Source organism: Lucilia cuprina, chromosome 5 (assembly GCF_022045245.1).
Source record: "Lucilia cuprina isolate Lc7/37 chromosome 5, ASM2204524v1, whole genome shotgun sequence".
Lineage (NCBI taxonomy): Eukaryota > Metazoa > Arthropoda > Insecta > Diptera > Calliphoridae > Lucilia > Lucilia cuprina.
In genome coordinates, this window is record NC_060953.1 from 42,195,532 (window position 1) to 42,215,422 (window position 19,891).

Genomic DNA, 19,891 nt, shown 5'->3' on the forward strand with positions numbered 1-19,891 from the left:
TAGAACTGAACTAGAACTGAACTAGAACTGAACTAGAACTGAACTAGAACTGAACTAAAATTGAACTAAAACTGAACTAGAACTGAACTAGAACTGAACTAGAACTGATCAAAAACTATGTGGATTGAAAATATATTATTTAAATTTAATTTCAGTGGTTTTAATATTGAGGCCAAGTTGCGGTTTGACTAATTTTATTAAGCAAAAATATAATTTCAATTATGAAAACCATTTTCTTATTCAATCTACTTTCAGAATATTTGCGAAACTTTGGCGCCAGTTGCTGTCACTATCGCTGCAGTAGCTGCCAAAGAAATAGAAACACTTAAACAAACGTTACAGGAAAAAGACACGTTGTTAATGGCCATGGAGGCTACTTGTATAACGGATTCCGAAAGGCAAGCCGAACTGGAAGACAGTGTTATAGCATGGCAAGATAAATACGATCGTCTTTATGAATCACATAAGCGAGTACAGAAAGTCAATCAAAGTTTAGAAGATAAACTATTAAAATTGGTAGATCGTAATACCGGAGAAAGAGCACAACTCACTAGTGATGTAGCCACGCTGAGTGTGCGTTTGGCACAGGCGAATTTTAATATATCCAAATTACAAAGAGATATTGTAAGTAACGAATTTTCTTAATTTTCTCCAATTTAATTTATTTTATATTTATTTACAATATTAGTAATACATATTACAAACTAAATTAAAAACTAAACTATGTGTGAAAAACTATTACAAACTTATTTCAAAAACGTTAGTACAAAAAAAAAAAACTTTTAATACCTTAATTTGTAATTTAATAGTTTTCTAACAAAACTTTTTACCTGGGCTCTGTTGTTATTGCCCAAATTGTACATAATTGATTTTTGTTAACTAAACTGAAATTTTATATTTCTATTTTATAGTTTAAACATTTACAGATATTTTTGTTTTTGCTTTTATTATAATTACGCTTTGTGGTCCTGCATAAGTTTTAGAATAGAACGTGTATTTATTTCGTTATAGAATTTCATTTCATTTCACTTTATTCTATTTTGGATTTTATAAGGTTGTAAAACCAGAGAGAGTTAAAAACCTACAAAATGAAAATTGTTTTTTGCGGTTATTTTATTATAAAATCGTACAATTTCCTTTTTTTAGTTGAAACAAAAAGGTCAAAAAGTTGTGTGTTAGTATTTTTTCTATTTTTTGTTTCCATTGCTATTGTTGCTGCTGTTTTTCTAACCATTAATTATTTTTTCAAATACATACATATTTTTGTTGGGATAAAAATAGTAAAAATCAGAATTATTGGTAAGGAGTGAATGTTAATTGACTTTGAAAACACAGAGATGAGGGGCCTTATGGAAAAACGATTACTAAAGTTAACAATGTTTTACTACACACTTTTTCCATATAAAAATAAGGTTTTATAAACATTGTTCACTTTATAATCGTTTTTGCATAAGACGGAAGGTATATGAAAAAGTTCAGTTCTACATCTGTTCTAGTTCTGTTCTAGTTCTGTTCTAGTTCTGTTCTAGTTCTGTTCTAGTTCTATTCTCGTTCTGTTCTAGTTCTGTTCTAGTTCTGTTCTAGTTCTGTTCTAGTTCTAGTTCTGTTCTAGTTCTGTTCTAGTTCTGTTCTAGTTCTGTTCTAGTTCTGTTCTAGTTCTGTTCTAATTCTGTTCTAGTTCTGTTCTAGTTCTGTTCTAGTTCTGTTCTAGTTCTAGTTCTGTTCTAGTTCTGTTCTAGTTCTGTTCTAATTCTGTTTTAGTTCTGTTCTAGTTCTGTTTTAGTTCTGTTCTAGTTCTGTTCTAGTTCTGTTCTAGTTCTGTTCTAGTTCTGTTCTAGTTCTGTTCTAGTTCTGTTCTACATCTGTTCTAGTTCTGTTCTAGTTCTGTTCTAGTTCTGTTCTAGTTCTGTTCTAGTTCTGTTCTAGTTCTGTTCTAGTTCTGTTCTAGTTCTGTTCTAGTTCTGTTCTAGTTCTGTTCTAGTTCTGTTCTAGATCTGTTCTAGTTCTAGTTCTAGTTCTGTTCTAGTTCTGTTCTAGTTCTGTTCTAGTTCTGTTCTAGTTCTGTTCTAGTTCTGTTCTAGTTCTGTTCTAGTTCTGTTCTAGTTGTGTTCTAGTTCTGTGTTAGTTCTGTTCTAGTTCTGTTCTAGTTCTGTTCTAGTTCTGTTCTAGTTCTGTTCTATTTCTGTTCTAGTTCTGTTCTAGTTCTGTTCTAGTTCTGTTCTAGTTCTGTTCTAGTTCTGTTCTAGTTCTGTTCTAGTTCTGTTCTAGTTCTGTTCTAGTTCTGTTCTAGTTCTGTTCTAGTTCTGTTCTAGTTCTGTTCTAGTTCTGTTCTAGTTCTGTTCTAGTTCTGTTCTAGTTCTGTTCTAGTTCTGTTCTAGTTCTGTTCTAGTTCTGTTCTAGTTCTGTTCTAGTTCTGTTCTAGTTCTGTTCTAATTCTGTTCTAGTTCTGTTCTAGTTCTGTTCTAGTTCTGTTCTAGTTCTGTTCTAGTTCTGTTCTAGTTCTGTTCTAATTCTGTTTTAGTTCTGTTCTAGTTCTGTTTTAGTTCTGTTCTAGTTCTGTTCGAGTTCTGTTCTAGTTCTGTTCTAGTTCTGTTCTAGTTCTGTTCTAGTTCTGTTCTAGTTCTGTTCTAGTTCTGTTCTAGTTCTGTTCTAGTTTTGTTCTAGTTCTGTTCTAGTTCTGTTCTAGTTCTGTTCTAGTTCTGTTCTAGTTCTGTTCTAGTTCTGTTCTAGTTCTGTTCTAGTTCTGTTCTAGTTCTGTTCTAGTTCTGTTCTAGTTCTGTTCTACTTCTAGCTCAGTTTTAGTTCTGTTCTACTTCTGTTCCACTTCTAGCTCAGTTTTAGTTATGTTCTACTTCTAGTTCAGTTTTAGTTCTGTTCCAGTTCTGTTATAGTTCTTTTCGAGATTTAGTTCTGTTTAGTTCTAGTTTCATCTATTCTGTTCAGATCTAGTTTAGTAGTAGCCAATAAACTAAAAAGAACCTGTAAACAGTGCTTTACTAACCGCATTGATTTCTGTGAGTTCGTATGAGTATTAATTATTTTTGCGATGTTTTATTATTAAGTTTTTTTCATTTTATTCTATTTTTCCCTTTCTATATATTTGTTTCTATGATCAACAAACCACTTGAGGTGTAAAACCATAAAAATTGCATGCCATTGTAGTTGGTTTTGTTTATGCAATTGTTGATTTTGTTGTTTCTGTTAAAAAAGAGGGTGAGAAAATGTTAAGTATGATGAGTCGGGATCTATGTGTGGATTTTTGTACTGGGAATAAAGTAAAGGTGTGTAATCAGAGCTGAAAGGAGCTAGGAGCAAGTCCTGTTATATTAGTTTTAAACTTGTTTCTACTGAAAGCCAACTAATATGTTTTTTGCTTATATAAGTTCGAAAAATGTTTTAACAAAAGCAAAAGGATATAATTTACAACTTCTTTCTACTTCCATTATCTCCTTTTTTTGTATTTAGTTTTATTGTAGTTGTTTAGTGTTTGTTAAAAAGTATATAAATTACAGATAAGTTTTATATAAAGGTAGTAACGATGAAAAAAGAACATGGTGTTTATATTAAAAGCAAATTAAAACAGTTTCTATAAAATTTAGTACATTTTAACGAGTTTTTATAAAATAAATTTTAAGGTGCTTTTACTCTAGTTTAAATTTTTTTATTTCATATTAATATTAAAAAACTTTTTAATTGAAAGAGTATTTTAATAATATTTGAAATAACTTGAATTGATTTGAACAATTTGTTTTTATTAATTTAAACTTATGGGTGGTATGATTGGTTATGAACAGGAGTTAAATATATTAATAATACGTACCGGATGAAGAATGTTAATAAAAACACATAATATTTGTATGGAAAAATTAAAATGTTTTTAAAAGGCTCAAGTTCAGTTTTAGTTCAGTTCTAGTTCAGTTCTATTTCAGTTCTAGTTCAGATCTATTTCAGTTCTAGTTTAGTTTTAGTTCAGTTCTAGTTCAGTTCTAGTTCAGTTTTAGTTCAGTTCTAGTTCAGTTCTAGTTCAGTTCTAGTTCCGTTCTAGTTCAGTTCTAGTTCAGTTCTAGTTTAGTTCTAGTTCAGTTCTAGTTCAGTTCTAGTTCAGATCTAGTTCAGTTCTAGTTCAGTTCTGGTTCAGTTTTAGTACAGTTCTAGTTCAGTTCTAGTTCAGTTCTTGTTCAGTTCTAGTTGTTGGTTAGTTCTAGTTCAGTTCTGCTTCATTAAGGAATTTTAATATGTTTTATATCTTTTTGGCTTTAAGATTCACCTTCTAGTTTAGTTCAGTTCTAGTTCTAGTTCAGTTCTAGTTCAATACTAGTTCAGTTCTAGTTCAGTTCTAATTCAGTTCTAGTTCAGTTCTCTAGTTCAGTTCTAGTTCAGTTCTAGTTCAGTTTTAGTTCAGTTCTAGTTCAGTTTTTAGTTCAGTTCTGGTTCAGTTTTAGTACAGTTCTAGTTCAGTTCTAGTTCAGTTCTAGTTCAGTTCTAGTTCAGTTCTAGTTCAGTTCTTGTTCAGTTCTTGTTCAGTTCTAGTTGTTGCTTAGTTCTAGTTCAGTTCTGCTTCATTAAGGAATTTTAATATGTTTTATATCTTTTTGGCTTTAAGATTCACCTTTTTAAGAAATACTGTATTTATTCAAAAGTTCTCATTAAACCACCGTGTTGATTTCTTACAAATTCTTAGAAAACTGTTTTAAATTATTTCAACAAAAAATAAAAAAGAATATTTATTTACTGACAGTTTTATTTGCGTGACTCTTAAGTTTTCTTTTCATATCCTGACTCCTTACATTACAGGAAGTCAATAACCCCTTTTTTGTGTTCCTTTGTTTTTACTTAAACTTTATTTCATTTTGTTTGTTGTTTATTTTTACTATTTTTTTTGAAGATACTCTTACAAGCGAGTGTGTGTGTATGGATGAAAATTGTTATTTTGATATGCCTGTGTATCCTTCTTAGTAACAAACGTATTGCGTTGAGTTGTTTTTTTCGTTTTCTTTTGTCATTCTATTTAATTTCTTTTTTTTTACTTTCTTCAAATTTTATTGTTGTTGTCACAGACGACATATCTCTTCAACGAGCTAATAAAAGTGTCGGAAAGGAATTTAAGCACTTGGTCATGTTTTTATAAAAATAAAAAATAACGCAATACCCAAGAATAGAAAATAAAAGGGAACTTTAAATATTTAGTCCTTCTGCTGAAAGCAAATATGTATAAATCACACTTATACTAATGCATATACAGACCTCTATACACATGAACAATGAGTCATATTAAAAACATTTAATCCTGTCTTAAGTTGGAAAGAAGAAGGATTCAGGAAAAAGGGAAAAACTATTAGCATAAAAATAAAAAGCAATAGTTTACAACAAGTATGTATCACCATAATGTGTGTGTATATGTATGTAAGTAACGGTGTATTTATTTTCTTTATTGTGTTGATGTTTGTTTTCGTTTTTTTGCTTTTTTATTTCTTTCTGTTGTAATTCTTTCGTTTGTTATTAAACGAACTTTTTAGTTTTTATTACTATTTTTTGTATATATTTTCTTTTCCCCCTAGTGTGTTGTTTTTATTTTCTTTTTCTTTGTTTGTTTTATTTTACGTCCCTGCAATTTGTTGTAGTTTTTATTTTTAACAGATTGTTTTTGTTTGCAAATAAACAAACTTACTCTCATACATGCTCGCATGCAATTACAGTTATTGGCAGGAAAGGGAAGCTTATACTTATTTTGAAAAGGTTTTCATAAAGGAACTATTGATAGTCTTTTGCAATCCCAGTATATGTATGTTTTTGTCATTGTATTGTTTTTTACTATTTGCTAGTCTAAGCATACATGTAATAGTTTTTACTATTGGCTAGCTAAGATACTAATATTTATTAGTCTATATAGTAATTGACTAGTCTATGAATTAGGTTATTTACTAACCTATTCACTAATTTCTTAGTCTGTAGATTATTCTACTGCCTAGTACAGAGATAGCATAGTAGTGACTAGTCTATAAACTAGAATATGAAATAGTAGTTGACTAGTTTTTAGATTAGTGTATGGAATAACCTATTGACTCGTGGATTAGTATTGTGACTAATCTATCGACTAGTCTTTAGACAATTAGCTATTCTATAGTACGTTTTTTTAATACAGTTGTAGTTCAGTTGTGGTTCATTTACAGTTTAATTGTAGTTCAATTCTAGTTCATTTCTAGTTTAGTTCTAGTTCAGTTCTAGTTCAGTTCTAGTTCAGTTCTAGTTCAGTTCTAGTTCAGTTCTAGTTCAGTTCTAGTTCAGTTCTAGTTCAGTTCTAGTTCAATTCTAGTTCAGTTCTAGTTCAGTTCTAGTTCAGTTCTAGTTCAGTTCTAGTTCAGTTCTAGTTTAGTTCTAGATCAGTTCTAGTTCAGTTCTAGTTCAGTTCTAGTTCAGTTCTAGTTCAGTTCTAGTTCAGTTCTAGTTCAGTTCTAGTTCAGTTCTAGTTCAGTTCTAGTTCAGTTCTAGTTCAGTTCTAGTTTTAGTTCTAGTTCAGTTCTAGTTCAGTTCTAGTTCAGTTCTAGTTCAGTTCTAGTTCAGTTCTAGTTCAGTTCTAGTTCAGTTCTAGTTCAGTTCTAGTTCAGTTCTAGTTCAGTTCTAGTTCAGTTCTAGTTCAGTTCTAGTTCAGTTCTAGTTCAGTTCTAGTTCAGTTCTAGTTCAGTTCTAGTTCAGTTCTAGTTCAGTTCTAGTTCAGTTCTAGTTCAGTTCTAGTTTCAGTTCTAGTTCAGTTCTAGTTCAGTTCTAGTTCAGTTTCTAGTTCAGTTCTAGTTCAGTTCTAGTTCAGTTCTAGTTCAGTTCTAGTTCAGTTCTAGTTCAGTTCTAGTTCAGTTCTAGTTCAGTTCTAGTTCAGTTCTAGTTCAGTTCTAGTTCTAGTTCAGTTCAAGTTCAGTTCTAGTTCAGTTCTAGTTCAGTTCTAGTTCAGTTCTAGTTCAGTTCTAGTTCAGTTCTAGTTCAGTTCTAGTTCAGTTCTAGTTCAGTTCTAGTTCAGTTCTAGTTCAATTCTAGTTCAGTTCTAGTTCAGTTCTATTCAGTTCTAGTTCAGTTCTAGTTCAGTTCTAGTTCATTCTAGTTCAGTTCTAGTTCAGTTCTAGTTCAGTTCTAGTTCAGTTCTAGTTCAGTTCTAGTTCAGTTCTAGTTCAGTTCTAGTTCAGTTCTAGTTCAGTTCTAGTTCAGTTCTAGTTCAGTTCTAGTTCAGTTCTAGTTCAGTTCTAGTTCAGTTCTAGTTCAGTTCTAGTTCAGTTCTAGTTCAGTTCTAGTTCAGTTCTAGTTCAGTTCTAGTTCAGTTCTAGTTCAGTTCTAGTTCAGTTCTAGTTCAGTTCTAGTTCAGTTCTAGTTCAGTTCTAGTTCAGTTCTAGTTCAGTTCTAGTTCAGTTCTAGTTCAGTTCTAGTTCAGTTCTAGTTCAGTTCTAGTTCAGTTCTAGTTCAGTTCTAGTTCAGTTCTAGTTCAGTTCTAGTTCAGTTCTAGTTCAGTTCTAGTTCAGTTCTAGTTCAGTTCTAGTTCAGTTCTAGTTCAGTTCTAGTTCAGTTCTAGTTCAGTTCTAGTTCAGTTCTAGTTCAGTTCTAGTTCAGTTCTAGTTCAGTTCTAGTTCAGTTTAAGTTCGTAGAATAGTGTAATTAGTGCTAGCCCTATGATTTACATTTTTTTTTGCTAATTTTTCTTGAGTCTAAATTAGTACTTAGTTTTCCATCTCTGTTAACTAACATGTAGTTGGAGTATATTTATTCCCTGTTATATTTTACTTAATTTTTTTTTCATTCACTCATTCATTCTCTCTCCATTTTTTCCATGTTCTTTCGACTTCCAATGCAATTTTTATTTTAATTTGAATAAAAACAACAAACAAGGGATTTTATTTTGCCAGCAAATACTGTTATTATTTCATTGTTGTTGTTTGTTTTCGAGGAAGAGAACAAAAAGGAAAAATCAACTTAAGATTGAGAGAATAAGTAAGTGAATGAATGGATGAATGAATGAGTGTTGATTGCAGTGAATTCATTTATTCGTTTATGCAAGTAGACGATACGATTTAATGTTCTTGTTGTTGTTGTTGTTTAAGATTGTAATTTTATTGGGGTTTTATTATGTATATGTATGGAATGTAGGTATACATATGTATGAAATGTGGAGAAAAGTTTAGTAAAATTTCTCTTTTTATAGAAAATTTTCGTAAAATTTTAATTTTTATAGAAAGTTTATGAAAATATACATTATTTTTATCAATAATTTTCAAGAAATACTTCTTGTATAGAGAATTTTACAAAAAAAAATCCAAAATTTACTTATTTTATAAACATAATTCTATAAAATTTTCTTTTTGTAGAAATTTAAAAAAAAAATCTCATTTAAAAAAAAAAAATTGTATAGACAATTTTTGAAAAACTCTCTTCTTGTATAAAATGTTCGAAAAAACAGTTTTTGTTGAAAATTTTCGAAAAAAAATATTTTTTTATAGAAATTTTTTTAAAAACTCTCTATTTAAAGCAAATTTTTGAAAAAATTCTCTTTATAGTAAATTGTGGACAAAATTATGTTTTAATAGAACATTTCTTAAAATTTCTCATTTTATAGAGGGTTTTCGAAAAAACACTTTTTTATAGAAAATTTTCCAAAAATTCTTTTTAATGGAAAATTGTCGAAAAAACTCTCTATTTATAGCAAATTTTCGAAAAAAAATTCTCTTTATAGTAAATTGTGGAACAAAATTTCGTTTTTTATAGAGAGTTTTCGAAATATACTTTTTTATAGAAAATTTTCCAAAAATTATTTTTTAATTAAAAATTGTCAAAAAAAATCTATTTTTATAGAAATTCAAAGATACTTTTAATGAAAATTTAAAAAAATCTCTTTACAGAAAATTTTCCAAAAATTCTCTTTTAATGGAAAATTGTTTAAAAAATTATATTTTCATATAAGTTTTATTATTGTAATTCTGTTTTTATAAAAAATTTTCGAAAAAATATCTTTTTATACCCTTCACCTTCGTAAGAAGTGTATATATAAGTTTGTCATTCCGTTTGTAATTTCTATAATATAATTTTCCGACCGTATAAAGAATATATATTCTGAATCCTTACAGATAGCGGAGTCGATTAAGCCATGTCCGTCTGTCTGTTGAAATCAATTTTCTGAAGACTCTAGATATCTATAAAAATGATATTTTTATAGAAATTTTCGGAAAAATTTTATATAGAATTCGAATAAATGTCTTTTTATTGAAAGTTTTGAAGTTTTACTTTTACATACAATTTTCGTAAAATTTATAACCTACACCACTTTAGTGGGGAGGGTATTTGGGTTTGTGCTGATGTTTGTAACGCACAATAATATTGGTCCCATAACCAAGTGCACCAATCAGCTCAGAATCATTTTCTGAGTCGATTTAGCTATGTCCGTCCGTCCGTCCATATGAACCTTGTAATCAAACTACAGGCCACAATTTTGAAGATAATTGAATAAAATTTGGTACATGATCTTCTATTATCCCAGGGACGAAATGGTTAAGATCGGTCCATTATTTCACCTAGCCCCCGAATAGGGCTTGTAAACATTGTAATCAAACTACAGATCGCAATTTTGGATATAATACAATGGCACATGATCTTTATTGGTACTGTAGACGAAGCCCATTGAAAATAGTTAACGTCGGTCCATTATTTCACCTAGGTCCCATAGAACTGAACCCGCCAAATAGGGCTTTTAAGTTCATAATTATGTTTAATATACTCGTATCTCGACAAAAAGCTGCAAAACCAAGTTCTAATATATTTATATTAGAGCCGCATTTGACCCTAGCCCCTCAAAATTTTACTTAAATATCCACAGTTTTATTAAACAGTAAATGGATTTAGTATATCTGAGGCAAGGTACAATTCAACTAAAATGCTTTATTATGAAAACTAAATCACATTTTATTCGTATACAGGTGAAGAGTATTATATGGTCGGCCTAGCCCGACTATAACATCTTACTTGTTTTCATTTTAAAGAGATTTCCTTTTTTATAGCTTTTTAGTCAATTTTTTTCGCAAAATTTAAATTGTTGATGGAAATTTTGGCAAAATTTCTTATTTTACACAGAATTTATGTAAAAATTTTTCCATTGTAAAAATTAAAAAAAAAATCTGTTTTTATATTAATACTTTTTAACTGCTTTAATATTTATTAAAACTTATTTCAAATTTATATTTAATTTATAAAAATTAACTAGAAAAAATTTCTTTATTAAAAACTACATTCATAATTTTTACTTGTTTATTACAACACACACATACATACATACAATTAAATATAACTACTACTGTCAACAAACAGAAAAAAACTTCTCTTTTTAATAGTTTTTCAATGGAAAACAAACTAAAGTTTTTTGTTTCGTGTTAAAAAAAAGTAAATGGCCAAACAACACTTTTTCAACCAAATAATTATGTACTGAGTATAAAACACTTCAATGGGGTTGGGGGGAAAATAAAATCTATGTAACTAAAAAAGTTTAAAAAACTTTGTACTAGTTTTGTTTTAAGTGGGCAAGTGTTTTTTGTTGTTAAATAGTTGAATTAAAATTAAAAAATAAATTTGTATTACTTTATTACAAAACCATTATTCGGGGTAATTTATCGCAGGCTTACTTAAACACACACACACACATACTTAGACATCCTTTTGTGTGGAAATTTATTTAAAAAAAAGTACTAAAGTACTTTCTAAACATGATAAGTTAAGAAAGTTTATTAAATTTTTAATAAACTTTCATAATTTACTTGACACTTAATATATTACATAATTATAACAATTTTAATTATAAAATTTTAATGCTTAGTTTTCTTTTCAAAATAAAATTGTCTGTATAATAGTTTTTTTCTAACGAAAATTGTTTATATAACAGTTATTTATATAGAAAATTTTCCGAAAATTTCTCTTTCTATGGAAAATTTTCGGAAAATTTTTCTTTCCATAGAAAATTTTCGGAAAATTTCTCTTTCCATAGAAAATTTCTCTTTCAGTAGAAAATTTTCTTAAAATTTCTCTTTCTATAGAAAATTTTCGGAAAGTTTCTTTTTCTATAGAAAATTTCTCTTTCTATGGAAAATTTTCGGAAAATTTCTCTTTCTATAGAAAATTTTCGGAAAATTTCTCTTTCTATAGAAAATTTTCGGAAAATTTCTTTTTCTATAGAAAGTTTTCGGAAAATTTCCTTTTCTATGAAAGTTTTCGGAAAATTTCCTTTTCTATAGAAAATTTTCGGAAAGTTTCTTTTTCTATAGAAAATTTTCGGAAAGTTTATTTTTCTATAGAAAATTTTCGGAAAATTTCTTTTTCTATAGAAAATTTTCGGAAAGTTTCTTTTTCTATAGAAAATTTTCGGAAAGTTTCTTTTTCTATAGAAAATTTTCGGAAAGTTTCTTTTTCTATAGAAAATTTTCGGAAAGTTTCTTTTTCTATAGAAAATTTTCGGACAGTTTCTTTTTCTATAGAAAATTTTCGGACAGTTTCTTTTTCTATAGAAAATTTTCGGAAATTTTCTTTTTCTGTAGAAAATTTTCGGAAAATTTCACTTTCTATAGAAAATTTTCGGAAAATTTCTCTTTCTATAGAAAATTTTCGGAAAATTTCTCTTTCTATAGAAAATTTTCGGAAAATTTCTCTTTCTATAGAAAATTTTCGGAAAATTTCTTTTTCTATAGAAAATTTTCGGAAAGTTTCTTTTTCTATAGAAAATCTTCGGAAAGTTTCTTTTTCTATAGAAAATTTTCGGAAAGTTTCTTTTTCTATAGAAAATTTTCGGAAAGTTTCTTTTTTTATAGAAAAATTTCGGAAAGTTTCTTTTTCTATAGAAAATTTTCGGAAAATTTCTCTTTCTATAGAAAATTTTCGGGAAAATTTCTCTTTCTATAGAAAATTTTCGGAAAATTTCTTTTTCTATAGAAAGTTTTCGGAAAATTTCCTTTTCTATGAAAGTTTTCGGAAAATTTCCTTTTCTATAGAAAATTTTCGGAAAGTTTCTTTTTCTATAGAAAATTTTCGGAAAGTTTATTTTTCTATAGAAAATTTTCGGAAAATTTCTTTTTCTATAGAAAATTTTCGGAAAGTTTCTTTTTCTATAGAAAATTTTCGGAAAGTTTCTTTTTCTATAGAAAATTTTCGGAAAGTTTCTTTTTCTATAGAAAATTTTCGGAAAGTTTCTTTTTTCTATAGAAAATTTTCAGAAGTTTCTTTTTCTATAGAAAATTTTCGGACAGTTTCTTTTTCTATAGAAAATTTTCGGACAGTTTCCTTTTCTATAGAAAATTTTCGGAAATTTTCTTTTTCTGTAGAAAATTTTCGGAAAATTTCACTTTCTATAGAAAATTTTCGGAAAATTTCTCTTTCTATAGAAAATTTTCGGAAAATTTCTCTTTCTATAGAAAATTTTCGGAAAATTTCTCTTTCTATAGAAAATTTTCGGAAAATTTCTCTTTCTATAGAAAATTTTCGGAAAATTTCTCTTTCTATAGAAAATTTTCGGAAAATTTCTTTTTCTATAGAAAATTTTCGGAAAGTTTCTTTTTCTATAGAAAATCTTCGGAAAGTTTCTTTTTCTATAGAAAATTTTCGGAAAGTTTCTTTTTCTATAGAAAATTTTCGGAAAGTTTCTTTTTTTATAGAAAAATTTCGGAAAGTTTCTTTTTCTAGAGAAAATTTTCGGAAAGTTTCTTTTTCTATAGAAAATTTTCGGAAAGTTTCTTTTTCTATAGAAAATTTTCGGAAAATTTCTCTTTCTATAGAAAATTTTCGGAAAATTTCTCTTTCTATAGAAAATTTTCGGAAAGTTTCTTTTTCTATAGAAAATTTTCGGAAAGTTTCTTTTTCTATAGAAAATTTTCGGAAAGTTTCTTTTTCTATAGAAAATTTTCGGAAAGTTTCTTTTTCTATAGAAAATTTTCGGAAAGTTTCTTTTTCTATAGAAAATTTTCGGAAAGTTTCTTTTTCTATAGAAAATTTTCGGAAAGTTTCTTTTTCTATAGAAAATTTTCGGAAAGTTTCGTTTTCTGTAGAAAATTTTCGGAAAGTTTCTTTTTCTATAGAAAATTTTCGGAAAATTTCTCTTTCTATAGAAAAAAGAAAATTTCTCTTTTTAATAGAAAATTTTGGGAAAATTTCTCTTTTTAATAGAAAATATTGGGAATATTTCTCTTTTTATAGAAGATTATTTCTCTTTTTATATACAGTTTTCTCTTTTTTATAGAAAAGTTTCTCTTCATTTATAGAATTTTTAAAATATATATTTCTTTATAGAAAGTTTTTAAAATTTGTAGGACATTTTTGCTCTTTTATCTTTTTATTAAAAATTTTCTCATTATTTTTTAAAAAAAATTATAGAAAATTTTCGGAAATTTTCTGTTTTTATAGAAAATTTTTCTTTTTTATAGAAAATTTTCTTTTTTTAGAAAGTTTTCGAAATTTTTTCTCTTTTTTAGAAAATTTTAGAAAATTTTCTCTTTTTATAGAAAATTTTCATTTTTTTATAAAACATTTTCGGTAATCATCTCTTTTTATGGAACATTTTCGGAAATTTTCTCTTTTTATGGAAAATTTTCACTTTCAAAAAAATTAATTTTTTATAGAAAGTTTTCTGAAAAATGTATTGAATCCCATCGCTGTGTCCTAGTTCATGCAACTGTACTACATATGTATGTATGCCGGCGATAGGTAATTGTAAGGAGAGTGTTATTTTTTGACATATTGGTTTATTTTAATGGTCTTAATCACATACACACACGCACTCCATTCAACTCTCATAATGTACATATTTTTGTAAATAAATTTATGTTTTTTCTCCTTAATAATTCGTTGCTGCTATTGCATTTAATGTGTGTTGCAAGTAGTTATTATTGTGGTACATGGAGTGTATTTATACACGAGAACATAAAATATATGTAGGTTACCAGCAAATATAATGACTTTTTTATAGTTGTTTTTTTCTCTTATTTTTTAGAAAAATAGTATAATAGATTTTCAACTATACCAAATGAGAAAAAAAAACAAGTATTTGTGCCATTTTTATTTTTTTACACCCATAAACACATGTAAGTATGTGTGTATGAATGTGTGTGAAAACATTCATTAAAAATGTTCCTTGTACTTTTTTATTGTACATGAGTGTTTTTTTTTCTTTTTTTTTGTATTCAACATTCGTTACAACATGTTCGCACAAAAACAATAACTACACGTTCACAGAAATTTGTGTTGGGTTAAGGGAACAACAGCAAAAACAACAGCTACAAAATGTAAAACTCATGTGAACATATTTTTTTTTTAATCCAGATTGTTAAGTATTAAAATTACTGTAGGGATCGTTCAGGGTGCTATATAAACCCAAATAGGGAGAAATAATCAACTTCATTTAATCAATTTTGCTTGGGGGCAAAAAATTTTTTTCTTTAATTGTAAGTTTTAAGGAAATTTCATTAAATTTACTTGCATAGCGAAAGTTTTTTTTTGTAATTTTGTTTATATTCTAAATAATCGTATTTTTTTTTAAATTTTTGTACTACGGCTCGTATGATTAATATCTAATACATTACTTTCAAATTTAGCATAAGTCAGCATTGTTTTCATACAAATGTTTTGGGAAAAAATTTTTAAATTTTTTTTCTTTTATAAAGAAATTAAAAATTTGAAAAATTGAATCATTTTTAATTTACTAGTTAGTTAGTTCGTTAGTTAGTCTATAGTCTAGTCTATAGTCTAGTCTATAGTCTAGTCTATAGTCTAGTCTATAGTCTAGTCTATAGTCTAGTCTATAGTCTAGTCTATAGTCTAGTCTATAGTCTAGTCTACAGTCTAGTCTATAGTCTAGTCTATAATCTAGTCGATATTCTAGTCTATATTCTAGTTCATAGTGCTATATCGTGTAGTCTATAATGTAGCCTATAGTTTAGTTAGTTAGTTCGTTTAAAATTTTATTTTCTTCCTCTAAATGGTGCTAATTACTTGACCCCAACTGCTGCTTGCAGTAACAGTCAATATTAGTCATAAGGGATTTTTATGTGTATTTTTCTTGCTTTTTTTTGTAATATTTTTTAATTAAAAACGAATCTAAAGTTTGCATGTTTTTCATCATAAAATAAAAATACAAAAGAAAATGGAAGAAAAAAATAAAAACATAATTAACCATTTTAAATATGGGTATAAACCATGCGTTGGCATGGCAAAATAAAAATGTTTGATAGAAAAGTTTCGATAAAACTTTTTACTGTTTGACGTTTATAGCAGGTTCCAATAGGCTGTAGCTGTGGTATATAGTGGTAGCACGTGTCTGCATAAGAGCGACGAGTAGTTTGTTTATGAAAGTCCTTTATAAGTAGCAAATTTGAACACACCATTAATGCACACCATAGTTAAAACAACTTTATTATAGAGCGAAAATAATCGATTTATGAAAATTAATCTTAAAATAAAACAAAACTACGAACAACTAAGCATGTTGACTATACAAAATTTAAATTAAAAACATACAATTCTCTTTAATGCTTTAAAACAACATACTAAATGATTAATTACAAAAGATAAAGATATGCAGGACATTTCTTTTTTAATGATTTAGCTTTGACTTTTTAATCGTTTCTTATAAAACATTAATAACTATTACTTTTATACTTTATCTATGTCATTCTTTTGCCAACAAGCGAATAACCATTAACTGGCCAAATACACCTGGTAACTCTTAAAATGGGCGAAAAATGCCAACATAAACTGAATCATGAAAAACAATCAATATTTTAACTATTACCATAATATTACAGACACAAAATCATACACACACACTCACTCGTACATACATATTTACCTGAAAATTCACCTATACTTAAAATGAAATTACAAATACATATAGACAGACACAGACTATTAACAAAACAGGGGGAAAAAAGTTCATTATTATAGTTTGTCGTTTGTTATTTTTATAATACTCGGCGCTTAAAAGGCGTCAGGTACTTTAATACAAGGAGAGGGAAAGAGAGCAATATGTTGTTTTATTTTTAATTTGGCGCCATATCTACACGTAACAAACAATAACAATAACGAAATAACAACAACAATGAAAACATAATAGAACGTGCAAATATGAAACGGTAAAGCATACACACACTATAATAAGCTTACACATATATATGTATGTGCAACCTCACAATCAAATATTTGTTGACTCGTTTAAGTTGGCAGAAAATTTTAGAGCCTTTTTAGACTCACACTTGTTAAATGTGTATAGCAGGTATGGGGAACTTTATTTTAACTTACATCTTACATAATATTCTGTTCTTGTCCCCACAATCAAGGCTGATATTTATATAAACGTAAAAAGATCTGTAGATTGATTTGTTTAGCTACTAATCGTAGATACACTGATCTGACACCAAACGTTTTCTTGGCATCAGGTTTTTAATTGCAAGACCTATTGGTTTGTAACCTGGTCTATAGTCTGGTGTATTGTCTATGCTGTAGTCCAGTCTAGATTATAGACTAGACTATAGACTAGACTATAGACTAGACTGTAGACTAGACTATAGGCTAGACTATAGACTAGACTATAGACTAGACTATAGACTAGACTATAGACTAGACTATAGGCTAGACTATAGACTAGAGTATAGACTAGACTATAGACTAGACTATAGACTAGACTATAGACTAGACTATAGACTAGACTATAGACTAGACTATAGACTAGACTATAGACTTGACTAGTCTATAGTATAATCTATAGCCTAGTCTACTTTTGTCTAAACTTTAGTCATTATTCTTGATTTTTGTCTTAAGTCTAGTCTTTAATGTAGTCCATAGTCTAGTTTAGACTTTAGTCTAAATAAACTAGAGTCTTTAGTTTATTTAATCTGGACTATAGTCTTGTCAATAGTCTAGTGTATAGTCTAGTATATAGTCTAGTATATGGCCTAGTCTATTGTTTATTTTATAGTCAAGTATATAGTGTTGTGTCTAGTCTAGTCTATGATCTAATAAATGGTTTGGTCAATAGTCAGCTTATAATCTAATCTATAGTCTAGCCTATAGTGTGGTCTAGTTTATATTCTAGTCTATGGTCTAGTTTATAGTCTACTTTATGTTTGGGAAATTTTATATAGTAATCTATATGAACAATTTTATTTACTATACTTAATCTAGGAAAATATTTTTGCTTGAAAATAATAAAGAAGTTCCATTTAATGCCCCAAAAATTTATTTCTTTTTTAGTCCCACTGTACGTTATTGCCTTTAAGTTTACTAATTTTTATACGTTACTAAAGGCAAATTTTTTTGTCACAAGGGGGAAGTTATTGTACTTGTGTGTAATTTTTTTTCTTCTTCTATTATTTTGTTGTTTTTCGTTCAACATCCGACAATATAATCACCTGCAGAGTTTTGGATAGACATAAGATTACACGTGCATACTTTGCTATATATGTATAAACAGAAGTACACACATAAATATGTGTTATATATAGAATATTTAACTGTACATATATATTTCTATACATAAATTCTATAACTTATTATGCCTTGGTTGAAAATCAAAAAGTGGTAATAAATAATAGTCGTTCTGTTTTTTTTTTTTTTTGCTTTGATCTACAAAAGAGAAAGAAATCTTTTATGAATGTTTATAAAACTGAATGAATATATAAAAGAGGGACCACACTTATAGAGTTTTTAAAAAGGATTATAACGGAAAATTAAAGTATTTATAAGAAATTATATGTTTTTTCATAAAATTTAAATTATTTGTAATGTTTAAGTTGTTTTTGTTATATTTTTCTTTAATGGTAACAATTAGCTTTAAAATCCTTTGTTCAAGTATACAAATGCCTCCCTTTACATTACTTGGTAATTATGTAAGATATAATAGCAAACGGATATAAATGATAGGACTGACTGTTCAAGTATTTACTAAAAACTAGACAAACTTTATTCACAACTATTATTTAGTTGCAAAATGGCAAAAAAGTGCTTTTCACGGTAGTTGAAGTAAATGCTTGTATTTAGTAACTGTTTGTACTACTACTCCAACAACCACTTGTAGTTAAAATACATTTATTTTCTCATCCTTCATAAAAAAAAACATTTTTTTAAATTTTGTTTTTCTCAAATTTTATGTTGCAAAACCACAGAGTACATGGTGTAAAAAGTCATATTTATTTTCCAAACCAAAAAAAGGAAATAACATTTTTATATATATAAAAAAACTTTATTTTAGCCAAAAAATAAAAATGTGAAAGAGAAAAAAAAGTTGCATTGAAATTGTAATAATGGCTGTAAAATACAACATGGTTGGTTGTCTGGTCGTTTGCGACAAGTTTTTTTCTTCTTTGTAAAAAGCTTAAATGAAAAAGTTTTTCCATATAAGTCTCTCAGCAGTAGTAGTAAAACATTTTCTTGTTGCCACATTCTTGTTATTTTTTTTTAACTACAGGATTTTTCCTCGAGAAAAGCAAAAAGAACAAAAAAAGAAACAAAAAATAGCTACAACTTAAAATGTTTGCTAAAGTGTGAAAAATGGTTTTGTAAATCTGGTCAACCAAAGATTGTTGTTAAGAAGCAGATAAATGCATTAAGGGAAAGATATATAGATAGATAAACGGTTGGTGGGATAGACGGTATGTTAGCTGAGACTTAAGAGCGAGAAATGCATTATTTATATTTTATTTTTACAAGTATCCTTCTTATTATAGTTTTTATATATAAATACATATAAATAATTGTATATATATAATGATGAGTTTACGAAAAGTATATATAAGTTTTTTTTTGTTTAAATTTTAAGTGCTTTTTATCATTTATTGCCTTTATTGACAAAGATTCTTTGGCGGTTTATGCCAAAAAAAAAAATGGAAAATATATGTTTGATAGATAATTTTGTGAAAATTTTTTAATTGATTAATTGTGTTGCAATGTTATTGTAAAGTTTGTTTATAATAAATATTAATTGTAAAATAATTAATGTTTTAGAAGAACACAGATTAAACATATATTTTGTAATTAAAAATAAACAAAATTATCTTTATCGGTTTTAGTAAATTTTTAAAAGATATTAAATTATAATAAGAAGGTAGAAAAACAGACGGACAAACAAACATACACATAGAAATATAGATAGATAGACAGACAGATATATAAGTAGGCAGACAGACAGATATTTATATAGGCAGACAGATATATAGATAGGTAGACAGACAGATATATAGATAGACAGACAGATATATAGATAGCCACACAGACAGACAGACAGACAAATAGACAGACAAATATATAGATAGCCACACAGACAGACAAATAGACAGACAAATATATAGATAGACAGACAAATAGACAGACAGATATATAGATAGACAGACAAATAGACAGACAGACAGACAGACAGACAGACAGACATACAGATAGATATATAGACCGTCAGACGTACAGACAGATAGAAAGACAGACAGATAGAAAGACAGACAGATAGAAAGACAGACAGATAGAAAGACAGACAGATAGAAAGACAGACAGATAGAAAGACAGACAGATAGAAAGACAGACAGATAGAAAGACAGACAGATAGAAAGACAGACAGATAGAAAGACAGACAGATAGAAAGACAGACAGATAGAAAGACAGACAGACAGACAGACAGACAGACAGACAGAAAGACAGATAGAAAGACAGACAGATAGAAAGACAGGCAGATAGAAAGACAGATAGAAAGACAGACAGATAGAAAGACAGATAGAAAGACAGATAGAAAGACAGACAGATAGATAGATAGATAGATAGATAGATAGATAAATAGATAGATAGATAGATAGATAGATAGATAGATAGATAGATAGATAGATAGATAGATAGATAGATAGATAGATAGATAGAT

At 27.8% G+C, this 19,891-nt stretch overlaps 1 protein-coding gene across 1 annotated transcript in view; it reads left to right on the top strand.

Moving 5' to 3' along the window:
• The window catches only part of LOC111680491 (brain-enriched guanylate kinase-associated protein), a 45,638-nt gene that overhangs the window by 8,148 nt on the left and 17,599 nt on the right, over positions 1-19,891 (top strand). Inside the window, exon 2 of the mRNA XM_046952836.1 lies at positions 256-624. Within this exon, the coding sequence (XP_046808792.1) occupies positions 361-624 (264 nt within the window). The 5' untranslated portion in view covers positions 256-360. The remainder of the gene's footprint in view (positions 1-255; positions 625-19,891) is intronic.